This window comes from Artibeus jamaicensis, unplaced genomic scaffold (genome assembly GCF_021234435.1).
Source record: "Artibeus jamaicensis isolate MK-2021 breed Jamaican fruit bat unplaced genomic scaffold, CSHL_Jam_final scaffold_614, whole genome shotgun sequence".
NCBI classification, from domain to species: domain Eukaryota; kingdom Metazoa; phylum Chordata; class Mammalia; order Chiroptera; family Phyllostomidae; genus Artibeus; species Artibeus jamaicensis.
Genome location: NW_026522050.1, coordinates 2,356,984 through 2,383,481, shown reverse-complemented (window position 1 = coordinate 2,383,481; position 26,498 = coordinate 2,356,984). Strand labels below are relative to the sequence as shown.

General features: G+C 44.4%; 2 protein-coding genes and 1 pseudogene across 4 annotated transcripts in view; 1 reads left to right on the top strand and 2 right to left on the bottom strand.

The window, feature by feature from the left end:
- Nucleotides 1-12,776, bottom strand: part of ATL3 (atlastin GTPase 3) — a 32,925-nt gene extending 20,149 nt beyond the window's left edge. Inside the window, exon 1 of one of the 2 annotated variants that reach the window (XM_037140221.2) lies at nt 12,685-12,776. Coding sequence is in view for 1 of the 2 variants with exons in the window: in XM_037140220.2 (XP_036996115.1) it covers nt 12,400-12,445 (46 nt within the window). In the remaining variant the exon portion in view is untranslated. Of the gene's footprint in view, nt 1-12,399; nt 12,597-12,684 lie in introns of those variants that run through there. The other variant, XM_037140220.2, reaches the window with a different exon arrangement.
- Nucleotides 12,777-15,735: 2,959 nt separating this feature from the next.
- Nucleotides 15,736-18,527, bottom strand: LOC119045504 (ATP synthase subunit g, mitochondrial-like; annotated as a pseudogene).
- A 743-nt stretch (nt 18,528-19,270) lies between these two features.
- The window catches only part of RTN3 (reticulon 3), a 48,956-nt gene continuing 41,728 nt past the window's right edge, over nt 19,271-26,498 (top strand). Inside the window, exon 1 of one of the 2 annotated variants that reach the window (XM_037140218.2) lies at nt 19,271-19,582. In XM_037140218.2, coding sequence (XP_036996113.2) covers nt 19,444-19,582 — 139 coding nt within the window. In that variant the 5' untranslated portion in view covers nt 19,271-19,443. The remainder of the gene's footprint in view (nt 19,583-26,498) is intronic. The other variant, XM_053659086.1, reaches the window with a different exon arrangement.

The following is a 26,498-nucleotide window of genomic DNA, read 5'->3' as shown; positions in this document are numbered from 1 at the left end:
TGTGGCTCAGTGGATTGAGCGCGGGCCTGCGGACCAAGGGCTCCCCCAGTTCAAGTCGGGGCACATGCCTGGGTTGAGGGCCAGGTCCCGGGGGGGGGGGGGGGTGCGTGAAAGGCAGCTGCACATTGATGTTTCTTTCCCTCTTTCTCCTTCTCTTCTCCTCTCTCTAAAAATAAATAAATAAAATCTTACCAAAAAAGAAAACTAAACAAACCCTCGATCCAGGAATTTCATTCCCAAATATACACGTAAGAGAAATCAACGCCTATGTCCACCAAAAGACATGTACAAAACTCTTCACATCAGTGTTATTTGAAATGGTCCAAAAATAAAAACAACCCAAACAGCCATCAACAGAAAGGGTGTGTGCCACAGCTGTGCCCTTTGCATATATTATTTAATCCTCAGAACAGCACTAAGGGCAAATAATGCTGTTCCGTTAATTATAAGGAAACTGAGACCTACAAAAGGTAAGCAACTCGCACAATAAATCCTGGAGAAGATCTTGAAAAGCTGTTTGTTTTTTAATCCTCACCCGAGAATATTTTTTCATTGCTTTGCAGGGGTGATGGGAATGGTGGGGAGGAGAACATTGATCTGAGAGAACATCATCTGGTTACCTTCTCCTAGGTACCCTGACCAGGACCAAACCCGGAACCTGGATACATGCCCTGACTGGCAATCGAACCCATGACCCTTTGGTCTAAGGGACAATGGTCTAACTAACTGAGCCACACTGGCCAAGGCTTAGAAAGATCTTCAAGTGGCTATGTTTTACAGACCACTCTTAACCCTGTCAAAGTTTTAGGAGCAATTGATTCCTTAGCTCAAAATTAAGCACTAACTAGTAATTTCCCTACCAGAGTTGAAAGCAAAAGATAATTCTTTCAAATTCTGCGCCATCTTCTAGCTATGGGTATCTGGAAAGTTTACAAAAAACTATCAGTGAGACCAAGGGGCTGAGGCCCAGCGCTAGCTCTCTAAGTGTGAGTATATATCATTGGTACTAAAGGAGATGTTTTAGGTAGTTAAAAGGGTATTTTATTTTCAAAAGTATGCATTTTCATGTCTATTAGGAAACAAAAATCACATTTTAATGGATCATGGCTTAGAAAGAGACTAAGTTTAAAGGATGAAGCCATTTAAAGTAAACTCAAGGACCAACACTAAGTAACGTATACACAAGTAGGCGATGTGGCCAAAAATCATAAATGCGGTCCCCAAATTACTTTGGTCTGGGAAGCACAAAAGGCTGCATGATCACGGTGGCCAGGTCGACAAAGCTCAAGTGCCAGTCTGTCTACCCTTTAAGCTGCTGAACTGCTGCTCCCTTTTTATAATTTATCAGGTAGCAACAAAGGGGTTCATGCCACTTTTTAATTTGTTACAGACTACTGGAAAACAAGTTATAAATGTAGGTTAAATGTCATGCCATCATTGCGATAAATGCATACTCACACTTTTCTTTACAATTATTGGCAGATAAGAAAGGGAATGCTTGTGAATAATCTCTTAAGGTTCTTCTCACCGCCACACCAGCAGGTGAATCCAGAACTTAAGAGACCCTCGGTCTTTCCTGTAAGGGCACTAAGGAGAACCATCCGTTCAGACCTTAGGGACACCCCACTCAAAGCAGCACAGAACGAAGTCCCTGAGAGAGCTGGTTGATCACCCAATGTTCATTTTCCCCTCCACTACAGTGAGGGATTTTTGGCTTGGCATATGAACTGCCCAACGCATTTCCAACCCAACCTTGCAGCTGGGGTGTCACCATGACTAAATTCTGACTGGAAACGATACAGCAACTGCAAGGTCATGCATTTTCCCCCTTCCTGCTGGCTGAACACAGAAGTGGGAGTGAGTCATCCTGGGCCTGGCTCAGGAGGGCAACACCCGAGGAGTACTGGAGCCACAGGGGCGGCAGGGCTCAGGACTTTGTACAACAGAACTGCCAACTGGTTCACTACCACATGAAGGAAACTAAAAATCGACCTTGTGTACATCACTTACCTAGAGGCGCAATCAGATGTCGCCAAACCTGGAAACCAACACAGCAGTCCCCCAGGACTTGAAATTGAGTTCATGAAACTGGCTTTTTGAATTTCTACTATTTTACCATTAAAGTTCCCGGGGCAAAGTGAATGCCCTGATACATAGCAGACACACAATGAACAACTGTAAAAAGAACATGTACCTAGCAGCGGTATCAAACTCATCGTCACTGGGGGCCACATCAGCCTGGCAGCTGCCTTCAAAGGGCCAAATGTAAACTCCAGGGCTGTATACATGTAACTGCTCCCTAACACAGTTTAGCGAGAGCTCAATGGCGCCAGGCCAGATACAGCAAGGTGGAGGGCTGGGTTCGGCCCTCGGGCCTCGCATGTGCCACCGTGAGGTGCCGTGATGCAGGTGAAGGCTCCGACCCCATGCATGCAGCTGGTACCGCTAGAGCAGCGGACGCCAGACAAGATGGAATGCTCCAGCGACAGCAGCGAGGTGGGTGCACACTCGACAGAAGCTGAGACCACTGAGAAGGGTGGTTAGAAGAACAGAGCGACAAAGCCCTCACTCAAGTCTTTCTCTCTTTCTGCCGACAGCACAGGGTGAAGGAAGAGACGCAGGCGGTGTTCAGCTGGGCGACCCTGCACTCGTCTCCACAGCAGCACGGTGGGCACGTTGGATTAAAAAAAGACCCCGTTCGTTTGGCTTGAACTGCTCACCAAATCTGACTGAAACAAACAGCTGCTCACTTTTTACCACACCATCATTACCTCTCTCCCTAGGACAACAGGACTACACTTCTGATCTTCCAGGTAAAACCTTCACTCCTATGCACCCCCTTCCAGAGCTCACGTCAATGTCCTTTGCCGATTTATCCTCGCAACTCAGGCTCCCCAATCCCTGCCAGGGTGTCCAACCCACAGCCCGCAGGCTGCATTCGGTCATGCATGGCTAGGAATGAGGCCCAACACAAAGACATAAATTTACTTAAAACAATATGAGATTTTTGGGGGTGTGATTACACATCACAGAGTATCTAATGTGTGGCCTGAGACAACTCTTCTGCTTCCAGTGTGGCCCAGAGATGCCAGAAGCTAACCTTCTGTGTTAGCTGTTGTGTTACCTGGACACGCCCCTGCTCAGACACTTGAACCAGACCTGGGGCCCCTTCCCCTGGGCTAGGCCATCCTCCAACCCTTCTCGCCTATTAAGTCGACCACTTGGTCACCATCCCCAAGCGTTTCTTTGATCACGTCACCTCAGTCCCTTAGGACTGAACTCCTTCATTGCAGACATAATTGCAATGTGCCGCCCGGGCGCTCCCGAGGAGGAGAAACTAGGAGGCATTCAGCCTCAGCACCTAACACAGAAGAACAGTAGCTCCCTAGTGTTGCGAACTCTCAGCCCAACAGCAAACCTCAACAAAAACCCGTCTCATGGACCCATCCCCTCTTAGCACCTGGCTCTCTGACTTCCCTCCCAATCTATTCATGGCCTCTCTTGATTTTCATTCAACCCTCTCTCTGTGTGACAGAACCCAACTGTCACTTCTAAAGCTTCTTAACACCCATGGGCTCAGTGTCAGCACACAGTCCTAGTTCTCCAAGCGCTGCCTCACCCCGCCCCCTGCCCCGCCCCGCACTTCTCTCTCTCCCTCTCGGCTTCCTGCCACTTACACCAGCCCTCGGCTTCAGCCTCTGCAGGTCTCATTAGCTCCCTCCGCGAACTGTGTATTCTTAGTTCACTACACCCTCTACGTCGGGGATGCAATTTCATTAACTTCTAACCTCCATTCAGGTCCAAATGTGCAACCGCCTACGGACGGGTTCACCTGGACATTCCGCACCACTTCACGCTCTTGGGAGTTAGTATGTAGAAATATATGGGCACCAGAGTCGGGAGACAATCCTGTTCCGGTTCTACCACAATGTGTGTGGTTCTGGGCATGCCTAGGCTCTGCTGTCTCACTCACAACAGAAAACTGAGTCAAGGTTCACCCTCTAGCGACCCTTCCAGTGCTAACATTTTAGAAATCCACATTCGGTATCATCCAAATGAGTCCTCGAGTTATTCCACTTTTCTCAAAATCTCCATCGTTCAGGCTCCACATCTTCCCTACCTTCCTATACACAATATACCATCAAATTCTATCATTTCCTCCTTCCAAAATTTAAGCTCTTGCTTTGGCAAAGGTGGTTATTCTAGTGAGGCAATATGTACAGGAGAAAGGCCTTCCCAACAACCAGGGAAGGGCAGTTTGGGGCCCACTTTTACACTGCATGTAACAGCCTGAGTAAACCACTTTCTTCTTGCCTTGGTTCCTCTATAAAATCAGGAGTTAGCCCTGACTGATGGGGCTCAGTGGCTGGGTCATTGCACAAACTGAGAGGTCCCGGGCTCAGTTCCCCATCAGGGCACGTGCCTGGTTTGTGGGCCAGCAAGAGGCAACCAATCAATGTTTCTCTCCCTTTCTTTCTCCCTCCCTTCCCCTCTTTCTAAAAGTAAATAAAGTCTTTTTTTTTTTAAATCAGGCAGTTAGGTGAAGCTATTTTCTAGCTCTTAAAAATTCAACGACTCTTAAACAATTGAAAATTTCCTGGATATTTAAGTTGGCCAAACTCACTAGGTACCCTATTCACCCCTTGGCCTTATTTAAATTTTACAGGGTTGGCTAAATAACAAACCGAAATTTATGACTAAAATCATTAAAGCAACTTGCTTGGGACCCACACACAAGATTCTGAGGTTTAGGGTTTTCTCTTGGCGGTGGGGTGGGGGGCTGTCCTTTCTAACTCCAGTGAAATCACTTCTACTCCCCGGGAATCTGGAACTCTGGAGCCCTGACACCCAGGGCTGGCGCCAGAAAGCCCTGTAAGTGGCAGCATTATGTGCCTTCTCCCTGTAGCGAAGCAATTACTCTCCGGAATCAAGATGTGCGCTCCGAAACAGCGGCAATGCTCAGTGGGATGGATGGCTCGTGCTCGTTTACAGGAACAGCTCATGCTATACTGCACTCACTCCACGGGTCACAGATGTGACATTTGTACACACACAGACAGCCTGATGAGCGTCACATTTATCATCCACATACCTGTAAATGAACTTAAAACCTATGTTTCTTTTTTTTTCAGTGAGTGGCAGAAACGCTGTATCATACTGCCAGTTCTGATTATTGCTGTAAATAGCTCAGGGTAATTGTATATCATCCATCATTTCAAGTACATAGGAAATGTTGAAAATACTTAGAAAATCAAAACACTCTCTAAACTACCAATAGGTTTAAATATGCCTATTCAATAATCTCTACGACATTAAATTCGACAGACTGCCCCTGCACTAAAAAGACAAAGACAACTCCAGCAGAATGAAGCGGAAGGATCAACAGATGAAATTTACTGACAGGGAAAGATGTGTAGAGACATGTACAAATTACAGCACTGACTCTTCCTAGAGTTATCTAACTTGGAGTCTTTAAAGAACTTTAAAAAGTGGCTGTACAGGTTAAGCGAAAGTAGATAAGACTACTAAATCGTAATGCGCCCTTGCAGTAGTATGGAAAACATAAATTCCAAGAAGTGGGTTCTATCGGAAAAGCAGCATTGCCACTCCCAGTCTGGGTGGAGGAAAACACAGCTCGCCCCCTCCCACAACCACATCCACCAACCACAGAATAACCATCACTCAGAACCACCAGAAATCAAGTTGAATGGAAGTCCAACAACTGTGGAATTAAAGAAACTACATCCATGCAGACTGGTGGGTGACTCAGAGTCACAGAACAGGCTGGTCCCACATTCACGTGCAGTGGACAAAAATTGGGGAAGAACATCTCAGGAATGAGGAGGTTCCAAGCCCACCAGCCTAGGTCCCCCAGCTCAGGTTTCCAGTGCCAGGAAGATAAGTCCCCATAACTTCTGGCTGCAAAAACTAGCAGGGACCCAGTGAAAGAAACTCCTGGAGTCCCAAGCAGTTCCTCTTAAAGAACCTGAACAGGGACTCACTCCTTCTGAGCTCCAGCACTGGGTGGCAGCTTAAAAGGCACCAGAGGGACACAGGGAGGAATAAGTATCTGGCATCAAGGCGAGACCTGGGGAGCAGCTTCCTCCCAGACAGAAAGGCGGGCAGAGGCCACATTGTTCCTTTTCTGAACCCTCCCCAACAGAGCCACAGAGCCGCCAAGGTGCCATATCTGAGATTCCATCAGCGAGGCTAACACCAACCTGCCTAACACCAACCTGCCTCACACCAACCTGCCTCACACCAACCTGCCTGGGAGTTTCCCTGAGGCTCTGCCCCACCCAACTTATGGGCTGGCCCAAGCTGTTAACAGAGGCTTTTCCATATGAATGGCTGGTCTTGGCTTCTGCTTCATAACTTCCTAAATTCTTTCAAACAAGCAACAGCCAGCCTCAGCAAGCCTCAAGCCACAGTACCTCTTGCTAGAAGGTCACAGGCCCAGGAGCAGCCAGCCTAGGTTCACAGCTTGGCTTCACCTAGGAACTTCCAAGCCCGGCACAAATAGCAGCCATCTGCAGACTGCTTTGTAGCTCATGCAGCATAGCCCCTGGCAGAACACAGGTGAGGCTGACCTTGGCCTGCACCATCTAGGGAACGCCAGGGCCTGCACACCCAGTGGACAGCTACAGACCACATCAGAGCACCACCACCCTGCCCCTGCACAGCTGATCCTCCATGGAGGGCATAGGTTGGTGGTCAGTGGTCATAGCCAGTCTTTGCAGCTCACTGGCCTGCAGAAATCCCTCGCACTGACCTGCAAACAGCAATCAAGGCACAACTACAAGAGGAGCACACCTTGAGTACCCAGCTTAGGTGATAGGAGAGGCTGTGCCACTGGACTCTACAGGACACCTACTACATTGGGCCACACTACCAAGACAGGGTGTCATAGCAGCTTGACCTAATACACAGGAACAAACACAGGGAGGCTGCCAAAATGAGGAGACAAAGAAGCATGGCCAAAATGAAAGAAAAGATTAAAACTCCAGAAAAAGAGCCAAACAAAATGGAAAATAAGCAATCTCTCAGATGCAGAATTCAAAACACTGGTTATTAGGATGCTCAAGGAACTTAGTGAGGACCTTAACAGCACAAAACAGATCCAGTCAGAAATGAAGGACACACTAAATGAAATTAAGAAAAATGTATAGGGAATCAACAATACAGTAGATGAAGCTAAGATTCACAACAATGATTTGAAACATAAGGAACAAAAGAACGAATCAGAACAAGAAAAGAAATTTAAAAAAATGAAGCAGCCTCTAGGACAACTACAAGAGGTCCAACATTTGCATCATAGGGGTGCCAGAAGGAAAAGAGAAAAAGCGAGAAACTGGAAATCTATATGAAAAAATAATGAAAGAAAACTTCCCTACTTTGATGAAGGAAAAGACATGCAAGTCCGGGGAGCAGAGTCCCAAACAAGAGGGACACAAGGAGACCCACTCCAAGACACATCATAATTAAAATGCCAAAGGTGCCCTGGCTGATGTGGCTCAGTGGACTGAGTGCCAGCCTGTGAACCGAAAGGTCCCTGGTTTCATTCCTTGTCAGGGCACATGCCTGGGTTACAGGCCAGGTCCCCAGTTGGAGGCATGTGAGAGGTACCTGATCAATGTTTTTCTCCCCGTCTTTCTCTCCCTCCCTTCCCATAGCTCTGAAAATAAATAAATATTAAGGGGGAAAAAAAGCCAAAGTTTAAAGATAAAGGGAGACTCTTAAAAGCAGCAAGACAAAAGCAGTTAGTTAACATCAGGGGAGTTCCCATAAGACTGTGAGCTGATTTCTCAAAAAAATTTTTGCAGGCCAGAAGGAATTAGCAAGAAATATTCAAAGTCATGACATGCAAGGACCTACAGCCAGGCCCTGGTTGGTGTAGCTCAGTGGATTGGGCGCAGGCCTGCGAACCAGAATATCACAGTTCGATTCCCAGTCAGGGCACATGCCTGGGTTGCAGGCCAGTTCCCAACAGGGGATACATGAGAGGCAACCATACGTTGATATTTCTCTCCTTCTCTCCTTCCCTTCCCCTCTAAAGATAAATAAATAAAAAAAAATTTTTTAAAAAAAGGACCTACAGCTAAGATTGCTCTACCCCAAAAAGCTATCATTTAGAGTCAAAGAGCAGATAAAGAACTTCCTAGACAAGAAAAAACTATAGTTCATCATCACCAAACTATTATTATATGAAATGTTAAATGGACCTATTTAAGAAAAAAATCAAAACTATGAACAATAAAATGGCAATAAATACATATCAACAACTGTTATCTAGAAAATGAGCTAAGCAAACAACAGAGACAGAATCATGAATAATGAGAGCATTTTGGTGGTTGTCCAATGGAAGGAGTGTGGGAGAATGGATGAAGAGGGTACAAACAGTTACAGAATAGCCATGGGGACGTAAAGTACAGTAGGAAATGGAGTGGCCAAAGAACTTATATCATGACCAGTGAACAAAGGTGTGGGGATTTCTGAGGGCGTAGGGGGTGCTGGGTGGAAGGGGCAAAAAGGGAAAAAAATGGGACAACTGTAATAGCATAATCACAAAATGTAATTTAAAAAAGCATGGAGATTCAAATTTGGACAAAAAAAAATATTACAGTGAGAAATTTAAATACCCCTCAAATATTTGAGACCACCTGAGCTGTGATAAATTCAACGAAACTAGTGGATTAGAAGCAGTTACAATTGCTATTTCAAAAAATTCCCACAGGATTTAGTCCATCAATGCAACAAAGTAGAACAGGGTCTCTCAACCTCAGCACTATTGACACTCTGGCTGGGCAGCAACTCCTTGTGTGCAACTATCCTGCTCAACACAAGATATTTAGCAGCATTTCTGGCTTCTACCCAACTAGATAGCAGTAGTGCTCCCCTCCCTTTGATTATGAGACCCCCCAAATGTCTACAGACTTTGCTAAATCTCCCATGGGACAAAATTACTCAGGATAAGAACCAACAGGGTAGAGTGAGCCTCAATGCTCACCCTTACTAGCCAGAGTTCCAAAAAGCAAATTGACTCTAGTTAGAAACATTTCAGCAAATAGAGTCCATGACTCAGGGTAAAGTTATGAACCAAGTTTTCCACTCATCTTTTGAAATATTAGTATCTAAAGGGGAAAAAGCAACACACCCAAGACAGAAGCATACCATTTTCATGCCTTGTTCTTGCTGGAAGTCTTTAAAATTCCTAAGTCACAGACCCAGCCAGAGAAAACATCACCACATGAGAAAGTACGTACACTGGGCCCTTGGCCAACTCTCGAACTACAGGGTGTGGTTCCTCTTTGATGATGGTGAGGAAGTACTTTTCCGTACTCTCTTTTGTCTTAAGGTAGGAGTATGATGGTAGATACACAAATTTTTAAGGCTCTTTCAGTGGAAATACTACTTAAACCCAACCAAACAGAATATTGGTGGAAATTTACATCCTACTTAATTAAAGGGTTTTAGAGGAAGCTTTTTCTCAATTCATCTGTTGCAGAAAAAATCTTCATACTTTAGCACAGAATGCTGAACAAAACCACATTTTTTTTTTTTTTGGTCAATTAAGAAAGTTTAAAGCCCTGGCTAGTGTGGTTCTGTGGGTTGAGTGTGGGCCTGCAAACCAAAGGGTTGCTGGTTCGATGCCCAGTCTAGGGTTCATGACTGGGTTGTGAGCCAGGTCCCCAGTAGGGGGTGCACAAGAGGCAACCACACATTGACGTTTCCCTCTCTTCGTCCTTCCCTTCCTCTCTCCGAAAATAAAAAAATAATTATCTTTTGCACAAAAAGAATACTGAAATACAATAAAAAATTAATAAAGAATTTTGCAGTGCTTTATAATTTATGAAGATCAATTATGACTAAATAGTTTTAAAGATTCAGAAATGCAGAAACCCAGCCGAATCTAAAAACGATGCCAGGTTATATGTACTAGAGGAAAAATATCTTTTTCATAGAGTGAGTTCAATATTCATGTTATTGAACATGAATATTCACTTGTCCCTAAAAATAAGACCACCACCAAAATCATTCTCATTACCTGAAGGGTTTAATTATGTGTTCCAGTTTAATCAGGCTTTCTTAATTGGCAATATTTATTTGCCTTAGATTCCTTATTATTTCAAGACACGGGAAGAGTTAATCTAACCCTCTGCTTACCTGCCTATAGACCAGTAGAGCCTGTTTCGATTTGTAATATTTCATAAATATATAGTTCACATGTTCTAATAATCAAAATACATGCCAATAAAAACAGTTTTTTAGATATTTGCAATGAAGAGTATCGACTTCTAATACAAATATTGATATTACAAATTATACTTGCTGTATAACAAATCGATTCAAACTTAAGCAACCACCTACTGGGAAATTAGGTTATAAATTAGTATGAAAAGTAGATTTGGATTTTTTTTTTAACTATTGTCTGGCTACTGAATAATTTAAATCAGAATCTGTGGGTGGGTCCCAAGTATTGGTGGGTTTTAAAAACCCTAAGTTATTCTAACGTGCAGCAGCGCTGAGAACTGCAACACTATAACAACTAAATGATTTTTCTTTTAAATAAAAGCTTTCATCTCTCTTTTCCCCTTGATTTTTTTTTTTGAGAATACGCTCCTGAAATGTCAAAGTTAGGAAAATGTTTCAAAATTGAGGCTAACTTTAAAATGTAGTTGTGATATTTTAACTCAGTATGAAACACAAGGCTGTAGAAACTTCAACAGGCACACCTAGTATTATAAATTCTAAACCAGTTCTTAGGCAAGTTCACACAAGCTAGGGTTACGTAAGTTACTTCATGGGAATCTTAAAAGAAATATGTGACCCCAAAAATACATACATATTGTATGCGACCAAACTTAATAATGATCACTGGGGAACTGGGGAGGTAGAATCAACTTTGTATTTCTTGCTTCTTACAATTCTCTATTACTTAATTTTTAATAATTTGTGTGACTATCTCCTTTATTCTATGGTTTAGAAATCATAAGAATGAAAAATGCATGTGCTGCACCAATTTTTTAAAAGCCTAAACAAATCCTACTAAATGAAACTACTTTCGTAAAGCTATGAAAATTATGCTAGTACACCTCATCATATTTAACCTCTATTGTTACTTTTAACTTTTTACTCCAATGAGATAAACCATAACTACTAGAACAACGTGCTGTCCCAGCCTAATGGCTTCATTACACACAGAACTTTTTATCCAAGAGTTTCCTTTGGTTAAAGCGGCAACGACAGGGATTTCTAGACCACAGTACAAACTAGTTTCTACGGGGTTGAAAAACAGTTCTAATTTTAGAATTTCAGTACATTGCAATGCTCAGTGATTGCCGCGGATTAAAACTATGGAGGTTTTGCTTCCCCAAAAACAGGCCAAAGTGGGAAATCACGTTTTTTGGCCCGTTAGTTCTCTTCTCCTTTTCACAAAACATCCCACCTAACTCCCTAATTAAATATGAGGGCTGGGATTTATTTACTAAAAGATTCTTCAAACGACGCTATTTTCTTCTCTTGCCTTCGGATTTCGCACGTAATACTAATGACAATTTCAAAAGCACGCACGCTACACAAGGATAAAGCCAGGTAAAGGACGAAAGTCGTACCCGTGAAATTCATGGTGACTCTGTGTTTGGTTTTTATTTAACACGTTTACTCTTTTTTTTCTCTCCAGGAAGGCCAAAAAACAGCGTACAGTGCCAAACGTACTAAAAGAACTTCCTAAAAAATAATGTAGGCCACATTCTTTTTATCACCCCTGCGGAGATAAAGTGTGCGTTGGAAATCAACTTTCTTAACATTTCTTGTCCGTGTCTCAAGGTCGTTAGGATAAAAAACAAAGTATCCAATTCTCAAATGCCTCGCAGCCCTCCAAGCCCTTCCTAAACGACAGAATAATAAAGCATCTGCCTTCCCGCTCCCTCCGCCCGTTAACCAGGCAAGAGCTACCCGCCCAAGGGTGGCGGTCCCCCAGCGTGCGAGGCGCCTAGGCAAAAAGAGGACCGCAGACCCGGAGCGCCGGGCTCTGCCCGAGCGCGGCACGAGCCCCTGGACGGCGCCCCGTGACGGCCCCAGAGAGTGCGGGGGCGCCAGACCCGCAGCGACAGCCCAGAGGAGCACTAGCGGCCTTTCCCGGGAGCAGGGCCCGACCCACGAAGGCGGCCGCTCCCAACAGGGAGCCGAGCAGGGCGTCGCCCGCGTCCGATCGACCGGGGCCTGCAAGCATCCCCCAGCCCCGCATTCACGAGCCGAGGGACCCCGGTGTGGGGCGTGCGGTTCCAGCCCTGTGACAAGGAGGGACAGTAGTGCGAACAGGCGGCCTCCTCCAAGCTCTAGCAGGGACAGCAGCAGGGTTGGCCATAGAGCGGGCTCGGGGGGAATTAGGCGCCTCACCTGCTCCTCCCGAGACTGCCGCTACCGCTCGCTGGGGAGAAAACATGGAGCATCAGCTTTCAGCAGAAGTAGCAAGGGCTCAGAGAGGGGAGGGCTCGGGCGGGAACGAACCAGGCCGTGGAGGCGAGAAACAGGCGGGGCTTGGGCAGTGGCAGAAACTGGGGAGGAGGGGCGCGCGGCGGATGGGCGAGGCCCGCCGCGAGGCCGGAGCGGGAAGGCGCACGCGGCCGAATCCCGCCATCGCCGACGTGAGTGCGCGTGCGCGCGAGGCGCGCCGCCGTCTACCTGGGGCTGCGCGCTGCGGACGACGGTCCGTTAGGAACGGTAGTCCTCTGCGTTCTGGGTCCCTTCCAGCTCTCCCTGTTCTGCGGACTCATCCCGGGAGGGGAGGAAATAGAAGAGAAGAATGGGGCTTCTCGCGGCTCTTCGAGAACTGAACTACAATTCCCAGCAGGCCTTGCCAGGAGTTGAGGGCCGACCTGGGCTGGAGCCCTACTGGGCCGGAGCCCTACTGTGAGTCTATGGCAGACCTAACCCTTGTGAAAACCAGCCTCGAACGCCTATCGAACCCCCCACCGGCCGCGTTTGAGATGGTTTTGGTGCTTAATGCTGGCCAGGTCCACAGATGGGCAGCACCGGTTTCTTAACGATTTTGACTTCACAAAGAGAGGAGGCTGTGATTTCATCACCCCTTATTTCCGTCCCTGGCCAACCCTGGTGGTGCACTCTCACCACTCTTAACAGCTAACGTAAAGACTTCCAGGGAAACCCCTCCCACCGGCTTTGTCCACCCTAAACCGTGGCCATCTTTTGTTAGCCTCAGATTTGCAGGAGTTTTTCTGAAGCTGCTTTTGCAAGCCCATTCTTAGACTGAATGGTAGATCAATACAAGAATTTCCGGAATTGCTTCTGTTCACACTTCACACGTGACTGAGGAAATGTCAGTTGCCACGATTGAATAGTGGTGTTATTTTGGATTTACTGAGGTAGGGGCAGTTCTCTTGGGGGTAAGTATCTGGTGGAGCTTATGGGAGGCTGAAGCATCCATTATACCACCATCACCACCTCTTGGCATCACCATTGCCTCATTCATCTGACAAATTAATCACTTTCTTTTGCCTCTGCCTGAACTAGTATAACCTACCTAGAACTTCCTTCCAGCTACTTCTAGGCTCTGCCAAGCCCTTAAGCTATTTTTAACAGCTAGTGGTTAGGTCAGAAGTGAAATCTTACCTAAAGAAGTCCTGTGTTGTTTTTCTCCTGCCCTTTCTGATCCTCACCAAACTCTGAAGATTGTTTGAATACTCTCATTCAGGCTTTAGATTGAAGAATCTAACATAGACCAGCTGGGGCAGCCACAAACTAGACATGAGCATCAGGACAAGTGGTTACTCGGGTTTCGCACTGGGTGCAGAAGACGGGACCTACAGGACAGTGACACAAATCTAGGACAATATTTGGTAGACTCAGAAAGGGGGACTAAGGGCCAATGACTTGTCAGAATTGTAACACACCCCAGCATTTTCTATTCCATTTCCCGGTTCATGTCCGAAAGACAGATTATCTGACTTGTTCTCTTTTTGTTTATCTCTTCCCACTAGAATGTAAGTTCCAAACAGACAGGAATTGTCTGTTTTTGTTCACTACGACATCCCCAGTGCCTCAGTGGTGCCAGACAGATAGTAAAAACTCAAATACTTTTAAACAGATGAATAAAGAAGGAATGTGTTAAACCACTAACACTGCTCATTCACTTTCTTGTTCCTTAAATATTAAATACCTACTTTTGCATTTGAACAAATACCCTATTCTATTTTAAGGACTACCAGCAGATACCAATGGAAATACATCCTGTCAGGAAGTGACCAGCAAATACTAATGTGACACCCATCCCAATATAACATAATCAAGGAGAGCGTCAGCCAATATCAGCCTCTTCCATACCTTGTGGAAGTTTTGGGCATTTGAAATAACACAGTACAAATTATAAGTAGACTTGAAAGAGGAACATGTTTTGTTGTTATTGTTGCCATTTCCTTCTCAACTCGCCAGGGGCATCAAAACAGTGGACAGTCGAAATGGTAAATATGGTAACACTGATTATAGCCTGCCTTCAGCTCTCTCACCCTGAATTGAGTCATGATGACCAGAGGCTGAGCTTCACTTGTGGCTTTCCATAAGTAGGTGACATGTAGACATGTTTGGATGGTTAAGGTCAGTGGCTTTAAATTCTGACCCTGATGCTCAGTAGCTGCCCAAACTTGAGTGAGATACTTAACTTTTTAAAACTCATTTCATCGTTGTCTTTCAAATGATTTGACTACTCACAGGGTTGCAAATTAAATGAGGTATGTTTGGTAATTATGACTGATGCATGGTTAGTGCTCAAAAATTGGTTATCCTCATTCATTCTGAGAAAGCCAAACAAAGTCGTTGTTAATATTTGGCATACTCAAGTATTATTATGAAGCACAAAAATAGCAAAATTGTTTTCTGCAATTATATCTTCTGTGACTCAGTTTTAAAAGCTTTCAAAAATAGGGCATCTATTATGTACCAAGCACAATGCTAGACAGTAATGCTGCAGCAATGCATGAAACACGTTCCTGTCCTGCAGAGACTCACAGTCTTGTAGGGTAAGTGGCCAAGTAAATCGCTCACTGTGACTGCTCGGCACAGGTCAGCCTTCTCTTCTACCACTCGCAAAATCTATGTTTAAGCAATAATATGGGCACTCAGAAGGACTGGACTACTGGCGTGTCGAGGTGTTACTTAAATACAAATCTTACTTTGTGGTGTAAAAAATGAGGTGATGAGTTGGTGTCCTAGTTTATAAAAAGAAAATAGTCAACCCCAACTCACAGAGTGTTATAAAGCTGAATAGCAGTCCCTCAACCTGGTAACACAGCAAAAGCTCAAGACCTGTCAGCTGCTTCATTATTGTTATTTCAGCCAACAGAACAGCTGTCTAACGCTTCAGAAAGACAACAGGAGAGATTCCTAGAATTTACTCTTAAAGAAGCAAGATTAACTAATGGTGTGTGTAGCACACTATCCTTTGTATTAAAAAGGGTGGATGAAGATACAGGTTTGCTTTATGCACCTTGTATTTGCCACAAAAAGCTTCGAACAGTTGTTACCATGTGTATATAGAAGGAGAGACTGGTGGGTGAGAGTGTTAGTATAGAAGAAACTTTATAGTATACTGTATATGCTTTTGAAAAATATGTGTGTATGTGTGTGTATATGAACATATATATGATGTGAATATGCATATATCTATTTTGAAATATCTTTTTTATTCAAATATCATTTTGATCACTTAAAGATTGGTCTTCAAACATTATAGCCAATGATGCCACACTTGCCTATGATCTTGCTGACGTAAAACCACATCCACACCTCAGTGGCCACCAAACCATTCAGCAGAGCTTTCTTAACTGCAAGCAGTTTGAAGTTACCAGTTTGAGCACTATTTTTTCAAGCTCTAAATAGCTGTTGGGATCTCAGCAGGGGCTGGAGGAATCAGCTCAACCTTGGCATAGTGTCAAAATGTGGCCAATCAAGGTTTCAAGTCAGTCACAGCAGCATTTACCAGCACTGGGTCCTTCTCTGTGAGGTTACAGACAAATGGGTGCAGGATGGCAATTCTGTGGCCCTGTTGGCCAGCTGAATGTCACACAGATGGAGTTTGGCTGTTCAAACGGCCCAAGGTTGAACCCACACTGGATGTCTAAGGTTTCTTTTCTCTTTTTAGATTTTATTATTTATGTTTAGGGAGGAGGAAAGAGAGGGAGAGAAACATTGATGTGCGAGAGACACATGAATCGGTTGCCTCTTGCACCCCCCAGCTGGGAGGCCTGGCCCACAACCCAGGCATGTGCCCTCACTGGGAATTGAACCTGCAACCTTTTGGTTCACAGGCCAACAATCTACTGAGCCACACCAATCAGTGCTATATTTAAAAATGTTTAATTAAAATACATAATATTTTGTAAAAGTTAAGAAAAATATGGGGTAATGAGATGGCCTAGAAGCTAAAATGTGGTGGGAAATTAGCTATGTAAATACCAATCCTGTAAGGACAGGGCCAAGGAAGAAGAGGCCCCACCCAGTGTCTCAGCATTAAAAACTGCTCAATATCCTTGGCTGGTGTGGCTGGAACATTGGCCTGTGAACCAAAAGGTTGCTAGTTTGATTCCCAGTCAGGCCAGGTACCCAGTTGGGGGCATGCAAGAAGCAGCAGTCTATAATTTCTCTTACATATTGATGTTTCTCCTTTTTCCTTCCTTCACTCTCTCAAATAAATAAATAAATAAATGCTTTTTTTTTTTTTTTAATTGCTCAATAGAGCAGTGGCTGCACTCCTGGGAGCACTTTATAAATCTCACAGGGGCCCTTCCCTGTCTGAAAACTACCACCGAATCCTCATTAGCCTTAAGACAAAGTCTCAACACTTTGGTTCTATAATTCTGCTTCTCCAAACTCTGTCCCCAACACATTTTCTCATTTTATCTCCCTTTTGTCCCAGTTGAAGCCCTTGGTTCTAGCCAACCTGAGTTAACCACACCCAAAACACCTTGTACACAGACACATTTCTGAGTCTCCAGCCACCACAGATGGCCTAGGTATTGCGTACACTAAGGCAGCCTGTGGAGGGAAGGAGCAAAAGGCGATCAAATCTGGGCTCCTTCTGGATAAGCCAGCACTGCAATGCACCATAGTCTGGCTGGGAGGAAGGGGTGCATTTTTACAATTGGTCTGCTCAGGTCTTACTATGTATCTGCTTCTCTTCTCCCCTTCCTTCAGTGACCTCTTTACTACTCCAAACTCCTATCTTTGGGCATCTTCATAAAACCTCCCAAAGCCACTATAACTTCACAGGGTATTATGAGGTGATACCCTGCCCTCGTAAATTTATACAATTCACTTGCCATCTAATTATAGCATTAGAGGTTTGTGTTGTTTGGGATTCTTTTTGGTTGCTATTTAATTTGTGTTTTTTAACATCACGTGAATGTGTCCTAAGCCTCAACTAGCTTGTAAGCTCATTGAAGACAGGATAAACATTTTTTGGATACCTCCAGATTTTCCAGGATATTGTCACACATACACAGCAGGTGATCAGTAAACATCTGTGGACTAAATCACATATACAAATAACATCCCAAACAAGAGTCAGTCTCGCTTTCTGGGAAGTTTACTGGTAAAATGAGAGAGCAGGAAGGAAAGGTAGCTTCAAGATGTGGACCTAGCACAAAGGTCTCATAAAAATCTGAAGGACCTGGAAAGACCATCCAGACCACATCAGTGTCTTGACTTTTAGCTCCTTTTCTCTGCTTCTAGATGGCATGGAAATGGGTTTCCTTTCCAGCCAGGGTCTCCAGATTCTAGCAGTTGCTGTCAGGGTTAAGGACTAGCATCATTCACTTCCTTATCCAGCATCTACTAACATAATTTTTTTTTTAATTTGTGCATTTATCAGAATGGGCTTAGTCATCTGTTTGGCTCGTATTTCCCCTCGCCATCTAAAGGACAGATTGCTGCATTATCAACTGATGCTGTAAGTGCCAGAGTAAGATATTTGCCACAAAGTTATTTTGGGCAATATCCTTCTGTGCCTGTTTTCAGGGCGTTGCAATAGCCAAGAGTTTTTGTCCTACATGGGCTTTACCTGACCTTCAAAACTGTCAAGGGTACATGTAGACCACTGTCTGTTCTAGAAGATTTCCACTGTCAGATTGCTTTTCCTTTCAGTGGCTGCCTGGCTGAGTACCTCACCCTTCATGAGGCAGCATCTTTACAGGATCTGCTGATCCTGCAATTGCCCTTTGGGTCATCAATTGTGGCTTTGGCAATAACAAAGCCTACAGCCTTGATTTTTATTATTTCCAGTCTGTGCTCCCCTTTGTAAAAGAATTATGCACATTTCAAATATTTTGACCAAATGTAGGAAGAAGGCTTTGAATTTTGCAAACCAAACGAAGAGAAGCCAAAAATAAATAAATAAATAAGCTAGATATATGGTTACAAATACACTTTCTGGTAAGGACCCCTTTTAGGCTATGAATAAAATTCAGTCATGAATTTTGTGCCTTACTCTCAATTTTTAGTACCTCATTTACCATCCCCCCTAAGCATATCCAGGATGTTATCTCTGGGCTCTCCTTTTTTCAGTAGCTCAGGTTTTTATCCTTCGAAATTTGTCTTCTCTACTTGATCACCTATTCGCAGGAAAGGTCGACCTTAAGACCCAATATGGACCAGACACCTCTTTGGGAACAGCAGTAAAGAGATACGAATTTGAAGCAGGTTTTGCAGCTGCAGTGCAATGTGATTGGAATGAGTAATAGTTTTTCAGTCTGCACAGCATCCTTTTCCACCTACCAAATGGGAGACCGTGCCATCTCTGCCTCATGGTTATAAGATATTATGACATATCCAGAAGGACAGATTGCTACTCCACACTGTGGTTTTCACTTTTCATTGGAGTCACAGGTGGGAAGCCATCGAACAAAAGACAACCCCTTTGGAATTGCTGGGAAAGATATTCTCTACCTAACTGAAAGCAAAAAGAAACGTCTGTCGTTAAAACACGTAATCTGCCAACCCTAAAAATTTTCAGTTACGAAGGAACCCTAATCCGCAGGACCCTCAGCCACTGCGGTCGCAGTGGAAGGCGGGGCTTAGCGTTTGGCCACGCCCCTTGCGTCGGTTTTATGGAGGGGCGCGGCGGGAAGCCTGTTTTGCCCCTCCTTCCCTGCGGAAACGCGGAGGGGCCGTTCTTGCGCCTGCGTCCTGCCTTGGTCGCCCGCACGCGGCCGCCACCCGCCCCCGCCGCCCCTCCGAGCCAGGCTCTTTGTGCGCTTGCGCGCTCGCGCTCCCGCCCTCTCGCCGTCCTCGGCTGAGTCAGTCTGTCGGAGTCTGCCCTCGGAGCAGGAGGAGCAACGCGATTTCGAAGAGACCCCTGTCCTATTACTTTCTTTCCCCTCCCTCTCTCCCGCCCCACATCTCTCTTCACCCCTCTTTCGCCTTTGCGCAGCCATGGCGGAGCTGTCGGCGGCCACTCAGTCCCCGTCCGTCTCCTCTTCGTCCTCCGGAGCTGAGCCCTCCGCGCCCGGCAGCGGGAGCCCGGGATCCTGCCCCGCCCTGGGGGCGAAGAGCTGCGGCTCCTCCTGTGCGGGTGAGGCGCGCCGGGGGAGCACGCCCTCTCGTAGGGGTGTAGGGTGGGGGTCAAGGGGAAGGCAGAATCACCCCGGGGACCGTCTGGAAACGGGCTAAGGGGGGAGGGGAGCATAAGGTCGTTCAGGCAGTGAGGAAATAACGGGGTGTGAAGAAAACAGGTTAGAGGCGGGGAGGTATTCTAGAGAGTGGGCAGTAACACCAAGTCCAGTTGGGGGAAAACACCATATCGGGGGAGCCGTCCACCGAACCCGGGTGACTTGGGAGGAGATTAGAGAGATTGAGAGGATTGGGCAGGTTGGTCATAGGAGAAATGATTAGTTACGATTTTAAGGGGATGGTGGTGAAAGGGTTGCATTGCAGGCTTGCACACAGGTGTTGACATAATCAGACATTCGTGGTAGTCGTCCAAAAAAAATTTTTGGTTGCCCGTGGGGAGGACAAGGACGTTTAGTGGAAACATTGGAGCCGTTCTCGATACCGTATTTATCTGCCTTTAATTCTCTGTAGCCAGACTCCCTAAATGCCCAGTTTTCCTGAGGCTGCGAGGTAGGAGGCGTGATGAGAATAGCTCAGGGAAGATTTGGGAGGGAGCTGCTGATGGTCCAAGATGGATCCGTGGCAGCATCTGCAACACAGTCTGCTCTTCCCTGGCGCAGCGTGGGGGTGGGGACGTGCAATCAGTAGCATATATTCTAGAAGATAATAAACAGAGTCAGGCCCAGCCATCACCGTATTTTGATTTCAAGCTCTCTGTGGGCTGCCATTGATCGCAGTATAACAAAAGGTGGTGTCTACCGCAGATAGTGGGGAGGGGGAGATAGTCAGACAAAGAAGGGGCTGGGGGAACCCCCTTCTTCCCTCTCTGTGAAAGACGAGGAGGGAAACTGCAGGCCGCTTTTAGTTTCCATTGTATACGCGGCTGCCTGTTGGTGGGAGCTGGCTGGCAAGCTCCCCCGGGCCGAGATCTGCAGTGCAGATGCCTTCTCGGGGAGAAAAAAAAAAAGCACCCTGAGCAGGTGGCGGTTTTTAAAGGAACCCAAAGGGGAAAAAAAGGGATTTTTGTCAAAGGAAGGGCCATAATCTTGGGAGAGTACAGATAATGTTGCTCTCTATTCAGTTACCTGAAAAGATTTTGAGAGATTTTAAATGCTTCATTGTCCCCTTTGTCAGAATCTTGGGTTGATTGTTATGAAGAACTTAAAATTTCTGATCTTAGCTCTAAATATATTCTTTGCGTGTTTTTTGAACGGTCCACGTAAGAACTTGGGTACCCAGATGGATTTTCCAATGTGGTTATGGCTATTTCATAGAAACAGTAGCACAGGAAGCTTCTGCAAGGTCAAGATTACCTGTCCAGATAGAGGCGTGAGACAGCAAATTCAGAACCCTTGTTCTCTTTAAACCACCAGTGTTTCTCCTTCAAATTTTTGTGCTCTGGGCAAAGGTCCAGGTGAACAGCAGCTTCCCTATAGCTTAGGAACTTGATGTTTTGGCTTTAATCGCTTGTCATTGCTTACCATTCAGCTGTTGGCCCTTTTGTGCACATCTTTGGCATTGTTCTTGATTTAAAATTTTTTATTCACCTGAAAAATAAACTAGACAGATTCCCTACCTTAAACTCCTGTCTGTTGAAAATATGTATTAATGTTGTCTAAAAATTACTAGTACATTTTAGTGGGCCCAATGTAAGATCCTCATTTGTCGGGTCACTATCAATTTAGCTTGTCATTATCATGTACAGTGGTCATTTTGCTGCAGAAGCTTTTATCCCCTGAAAAACGTTTTCTCAGTCCCTCAAAAGAAACATCACAGGTTTCTTCTGCACAGGAAAATAAGATGGACTTTGTTGTTCCAACATTTAACACATTTCAAATGGATGCTAAGAAAAATCCCCCTTGTTTAAAAATCTCTCCATGTGTTGAGGTTGGCCTTCAGCTTCACCTGTTTCTCCAAGCGGGTAATAATTTTAGAAATATTTGGGGCAGCACATGCCTGGGTTGCAGGCCAGGTCCCCCAGTGGGGAGTGCTCAAGAGGCAACCACACATTGATGTTTCTCTCCCTTTCTTTCTCCTGCCCTTGCCGTCTCTCTAAAAATAAATAAATAAAAAGTCTTTTTAAAAAAATGGTTTCTCCCAGTGGTAGAGAGAACGAGTGGCAATACTCTCTGGACCAGAGCCTCAGATGGAAGTGCAGCCGGCTGCGTAGTGTGCTTGGAGACGGCAGGCGGGGGCCAGGGTTGGCTTCCCAGATTTCTGTCTCTAAAGGAAACTGAAGACCTTGAGGCGAAAATTTGAGGTTAAAGGTAAAAGAGACTTAAATATTTAGTGTTTGTTCTTTTGGAGATGCAAGTTGTCTTTATCAGACCCTCGAGTATGGATACATGTCTGTTGTCTAAATTTTAAAAGTGTTTTAGTTTACTCTGTATAACTTGCTGGAGACTTCTTTATCATTGCTACAAAAATCATGTTGCAAAAATAAAGCTGCATTTCTCGTATCTGTTCTTGGAAATTAGCTCAAAGCAGAAGCAGCTTGGACAATTTTTTTTTTTAGGTTTATGCTTTAAATAGTTCTTTCATCACTCATGAAATTTAGTTGTTATGTATACTTTTTTTTTAATCATCACCCAAGGACATGTTTATTGATTTTAGAGAGAGGAGAAGGGAGGGAGGAAGAGAGGGAGAGAAACATGATGTGAGAGAAACGTCATCGGTTGGTTCCTTCTCATTCCTGCCCTGACCAGGACTGACCCTGCCACCTAGGTATGTGCCCTGACCGGGAATCGAACTCACGACCTTTTTTGATTTACTGGGTGATGCTCCAACCAACTGAGCCACACTGGCCAAGGCATTGTTCTGTATACTTTTTATGGCATCATTTTCACCCTTTGTTCTAACAAAATCAAATGTATGGAATCTGTATTTTTAGTCTTAACTAAGAAGGAGTCTGACCACCTGTTCTGCACTGACTTTATGTCTGTATGTATCCATGTCCGATCATCAGGAGCACTGGGACGTGGTGGGAAACACAGGCTCAAACCCCGGACACATCTAGATTTGAGTTGTGACCCTTACAATTGTATAATCTAGCGCACACCCTGAGCCTCAGCAGTGGGACCTAGCCACATTGGCCTTGCACCCTCAAATTCTAGCCTTTATTGAATTACAATACCTAATATTTGATGCATCTCTTTGCAGATTACAAACTTCTGCACATAGATACAAAATAAATTATAAGTGAGAAATCATAACCATCTTCATAATAAAGGAAGATCTTAGTGCCTTCTTTCTTGAGCTTGTTGTTTCAGCTTTTGACCCTTCGCATTAATGTCTCAAAGCTGCTGCCTCTGTCACCCAGCTGGTCTCTTACAGAAGTGGGGGTTGAGTGTAGGGAAAGCCAGGATGTTTCGTGTGTGGCATGCATGACATTTAGATGCTTAAATATCATCTGCGGCATTGTGACCATAAGTGTCGTTAGGATACATTATGAAACTCCCATCACTGGAAGCAAGAGTATAGGAAACAGCAAAAATGGTTATGTCAATGTAGTTTACAAATGCCTGTTGCTTTGGATGATTTTTATTCCCCAGGAATAAAGGGTTTCTTTCTTAGAAGATATTTTTCTTTATTTATCTTTAGAGGGGAAGGGAAGGAAAGGAGAGAGGGAGAGAAATATCAATGTGTGGTTGCCTCTCATGCATCCCCTGCTGGGAACTGGCCTGCAACTCAGGCATGTGCCCTGACTGGGAATCGAACCGCAATCCTCTGGTTCACAAGCCCACGCTCAATCCACTGGGCCACACCAGCCAGGGCTAAAGGGTTTCTTTTAATGCTCCTTTCTCTTAGGGTCAAATTCACACCACTATGACCAAACAAACCAGTCTGTGTATATTTGACAGGCTTACTTTAACTAGCAGTTGAAATCTCTAGGGGACTGTTTATTAAGTTGTGGTAAGAGCATCAATGTTTTTTATTATTTTAGAGATGGTCTAAAAACAAAATAAAACTAAAGTAATTGCTTTCATTGTATTTTTCAGTGAGGAAATTATATATTCTTCCTGTTTAATCCCTTGTGTTTTAAGCACTTGTAATTTAAGTTTGGTAGTGGTGGTATGTCATTGAAGGGAAAAGGGAAGGTTGAGGTTTCCAGTTCGTTTGAGCCAAGAGTGGTTTGTTCTGTAGAAAGGCGTGTCTCTTAGATGTCCCACAGTCGCAGAGTTGGTTTACCTTGCGTATTCGCCATGTGTGTATTTAGCTTACATTTTGTGATCAAACATAGCTTACAGGTTATTGTTAATGATGAATTTATAATTACCTAAACCGTACAGACTTGTGAACAATATATAAATTTCATAGTATAACTTTTTAAATAAAAATTGCTAGGTTGACATATTTAGATAATTAACTCGTTTATAAGTTACCCAGAAAACAGACTTACCTGTTCTTCTGTTTGTTTATAATAACTATTCTAGAATTATTTGAATTATTGGGTATGTTATAGATGTTTTAGAAAAAGTGCGTACTAAGTAAGCTTAGCCATCGTCAGTATTGCTTGTGATTGCATCATTGGAGTCTTTTACTACACATCTGTGACTTATGTAAGAGGCGTTCCACTGTGTTACTGCAGTTTCAGAGAGAATCCCTTTACTGTGTAGGAATCGTGTTTGTATTTTACATTATTAGGAAGGGAGCTTGTCAGCAGGTAACCCACTCTGGAGGTCTTCTTAAATTTCAAAGAAATACTGTTTATTTATTTATTTATATGGGGGGCAGAAAGAGAGGGAGACAAACATCGATTGTTGCCTGTCAAACACCCCCAACTGGGAACCTGGTCTGCAACTGAGGCATGTGCCCTGACTGGGAATCGAACCAATGACCTTTTGGTTCACAGGCCAGCACTCAGTCTACTGAGCCACATCAACCAGGGCTCAAAGAAATATTCTTAATCTGTTTTCTCCCTATAAAAATTAACTCATTCCTTTTTTCTCCCTGTGAGCACATTATCATAACCTAAGCAAGAGGGAACGTGAGCTTTTCGACGTTTCTTATTGGCAGCTTGCTCTCGAGGGTATATTGAAGGGTAAACTAATACAGAGCTTTTTTTTGTCCTGTTACTTGAAAGCATTTCAACAGTGAGCATTGTCTTTATTTTACGTAGGCAGTAGAAATATTTAACTTTTATGTCTTTAGATTCGTGTATTGCTTGTGGTTTAAGTTGTGCGTATACATTAACTTCATTTAACAAATATCCAAGCATATATTAAATCTATTAGGTGCTGTGGGAGACAGGAAGGTAAATAAAACACAGATCGTATCATCCCTCTAAAGGCAATACTCAGCAGCAGAAAGTCTTGAGTTATGCTTCTCTGTGAGGTAGCCAGGCAGCTTTGCAAACCTCGTTTTACAGGTGGGAAATCGGGTGCAAAGACTGAGTGAGCTGCCCAAAGTTCTGTGGCTGTGATGCTGAGGGTAGGACAAATCTAAGAGGGCCCTGCTCAGTTGTCTTTCAGTTATACGCACTGTCTCTCTGCGAGGTTTGAAATGTGATTGAAATGGTTCACTCACCCCTTAAGTTACCAATTTTAACTTTGAGTTAATTTCCAGTTCCATGGTTTGTAAGCCATGTGGCTTTTTGCTCCACTGTTCTGCAGAAGCATCTCTTGTCAGGTTCCCCAGTTATTTTCCTCACTGTTAAACCCAGTGGTCACTTCTCAGTCCTTATCTTAAATGCTCTTTCAACAGCTTTTGGTAACAATGATCAGTCCCTCCTCTTTGACACACCTTTGTCATTGAGACGTAATTCACGTAACATAAAAAGCACCATTTAAATGTGTTTTTTAGTATATGTACAAGGTTGTGCAACCATCATCACTGTCTAATTCCAGAAAATTTTATCCCCCCCCCCCCCCCCCCCGAAAAGCCCTGTAACTGTTACCAGTCACTCTCTATCCCTCCCCCCATCCCTGGGCACAAACACTAATCTACTTTCTGAGTCTGTGGATTTCCTATTATTGGGATTTTTATATTGCTCATTCTTCATTTTCCCAACATCTAAAATTCACAGTGCTCTAGTACTCACTTCTCAGGACTTTTGTCTGTTTTCATTGGTCTCGTTTATGTCATCCATATCGTGGTGTGAAGTACCATTGAGGACTTCCAAATCTTCATCTTAGGTCTCCATGTCTTCATAGCCATCTCAGGCATACTATGTCTGAGCTGAACTTTATTTACTATGTCTGATCTTCCTTACAAATCTCTTGTTCTCACAGTCTTCTCCATCTCAGTAAAAGGCCATTCTGGCCATCTTTTTTGGCCCAAATCAAAAAGTTTGGAGTCATCCTTAATTTTCTTTCCTTCATACAACTATCAGCAAATCCTACTGAAATCAGCATATCTACCTTCAAAACATATCTAGTGTCTGGCCAATTTTCTCACTTCCATTGCTACCACTGTAGACAACCAGGCTGTTATAGCTCCTCTGGATGTTGCATTTGCCTCCTAACACCTCCGTTGCCTCTTCTGCACACAGCAGCTGGTGCAAATCTGTGAAAAATTTTGGTAGGATCATGTAGCCCTCAGGCACATGCTCCAGCGGCTTTTCGTCACACAGTGAATGCCAGAGTCCTGAGAGGGCACGTGAAACCCCGTAGTATCTGGCCCCACCTGCCTCCTTGGTCACCCAGCTTCGGTCACGCTGACCTCCTTGCTATTCTTCACACCAAGAATACATCTCTGCCCCAGAGACTTATTTGCTGTTCACTCTGCCTAGAATGCTCTTCTCCCGCATCTTCTTTAGGTCTTTGCCTGGCCAGGTTATTTAAATTATATAAGGGGAAAAAACTCCTTGTAGCCCTCTCTTGCATTATTTTTCTTAACTACTTGTCATAATCTGTCTTACTATATTTTACATATTAATT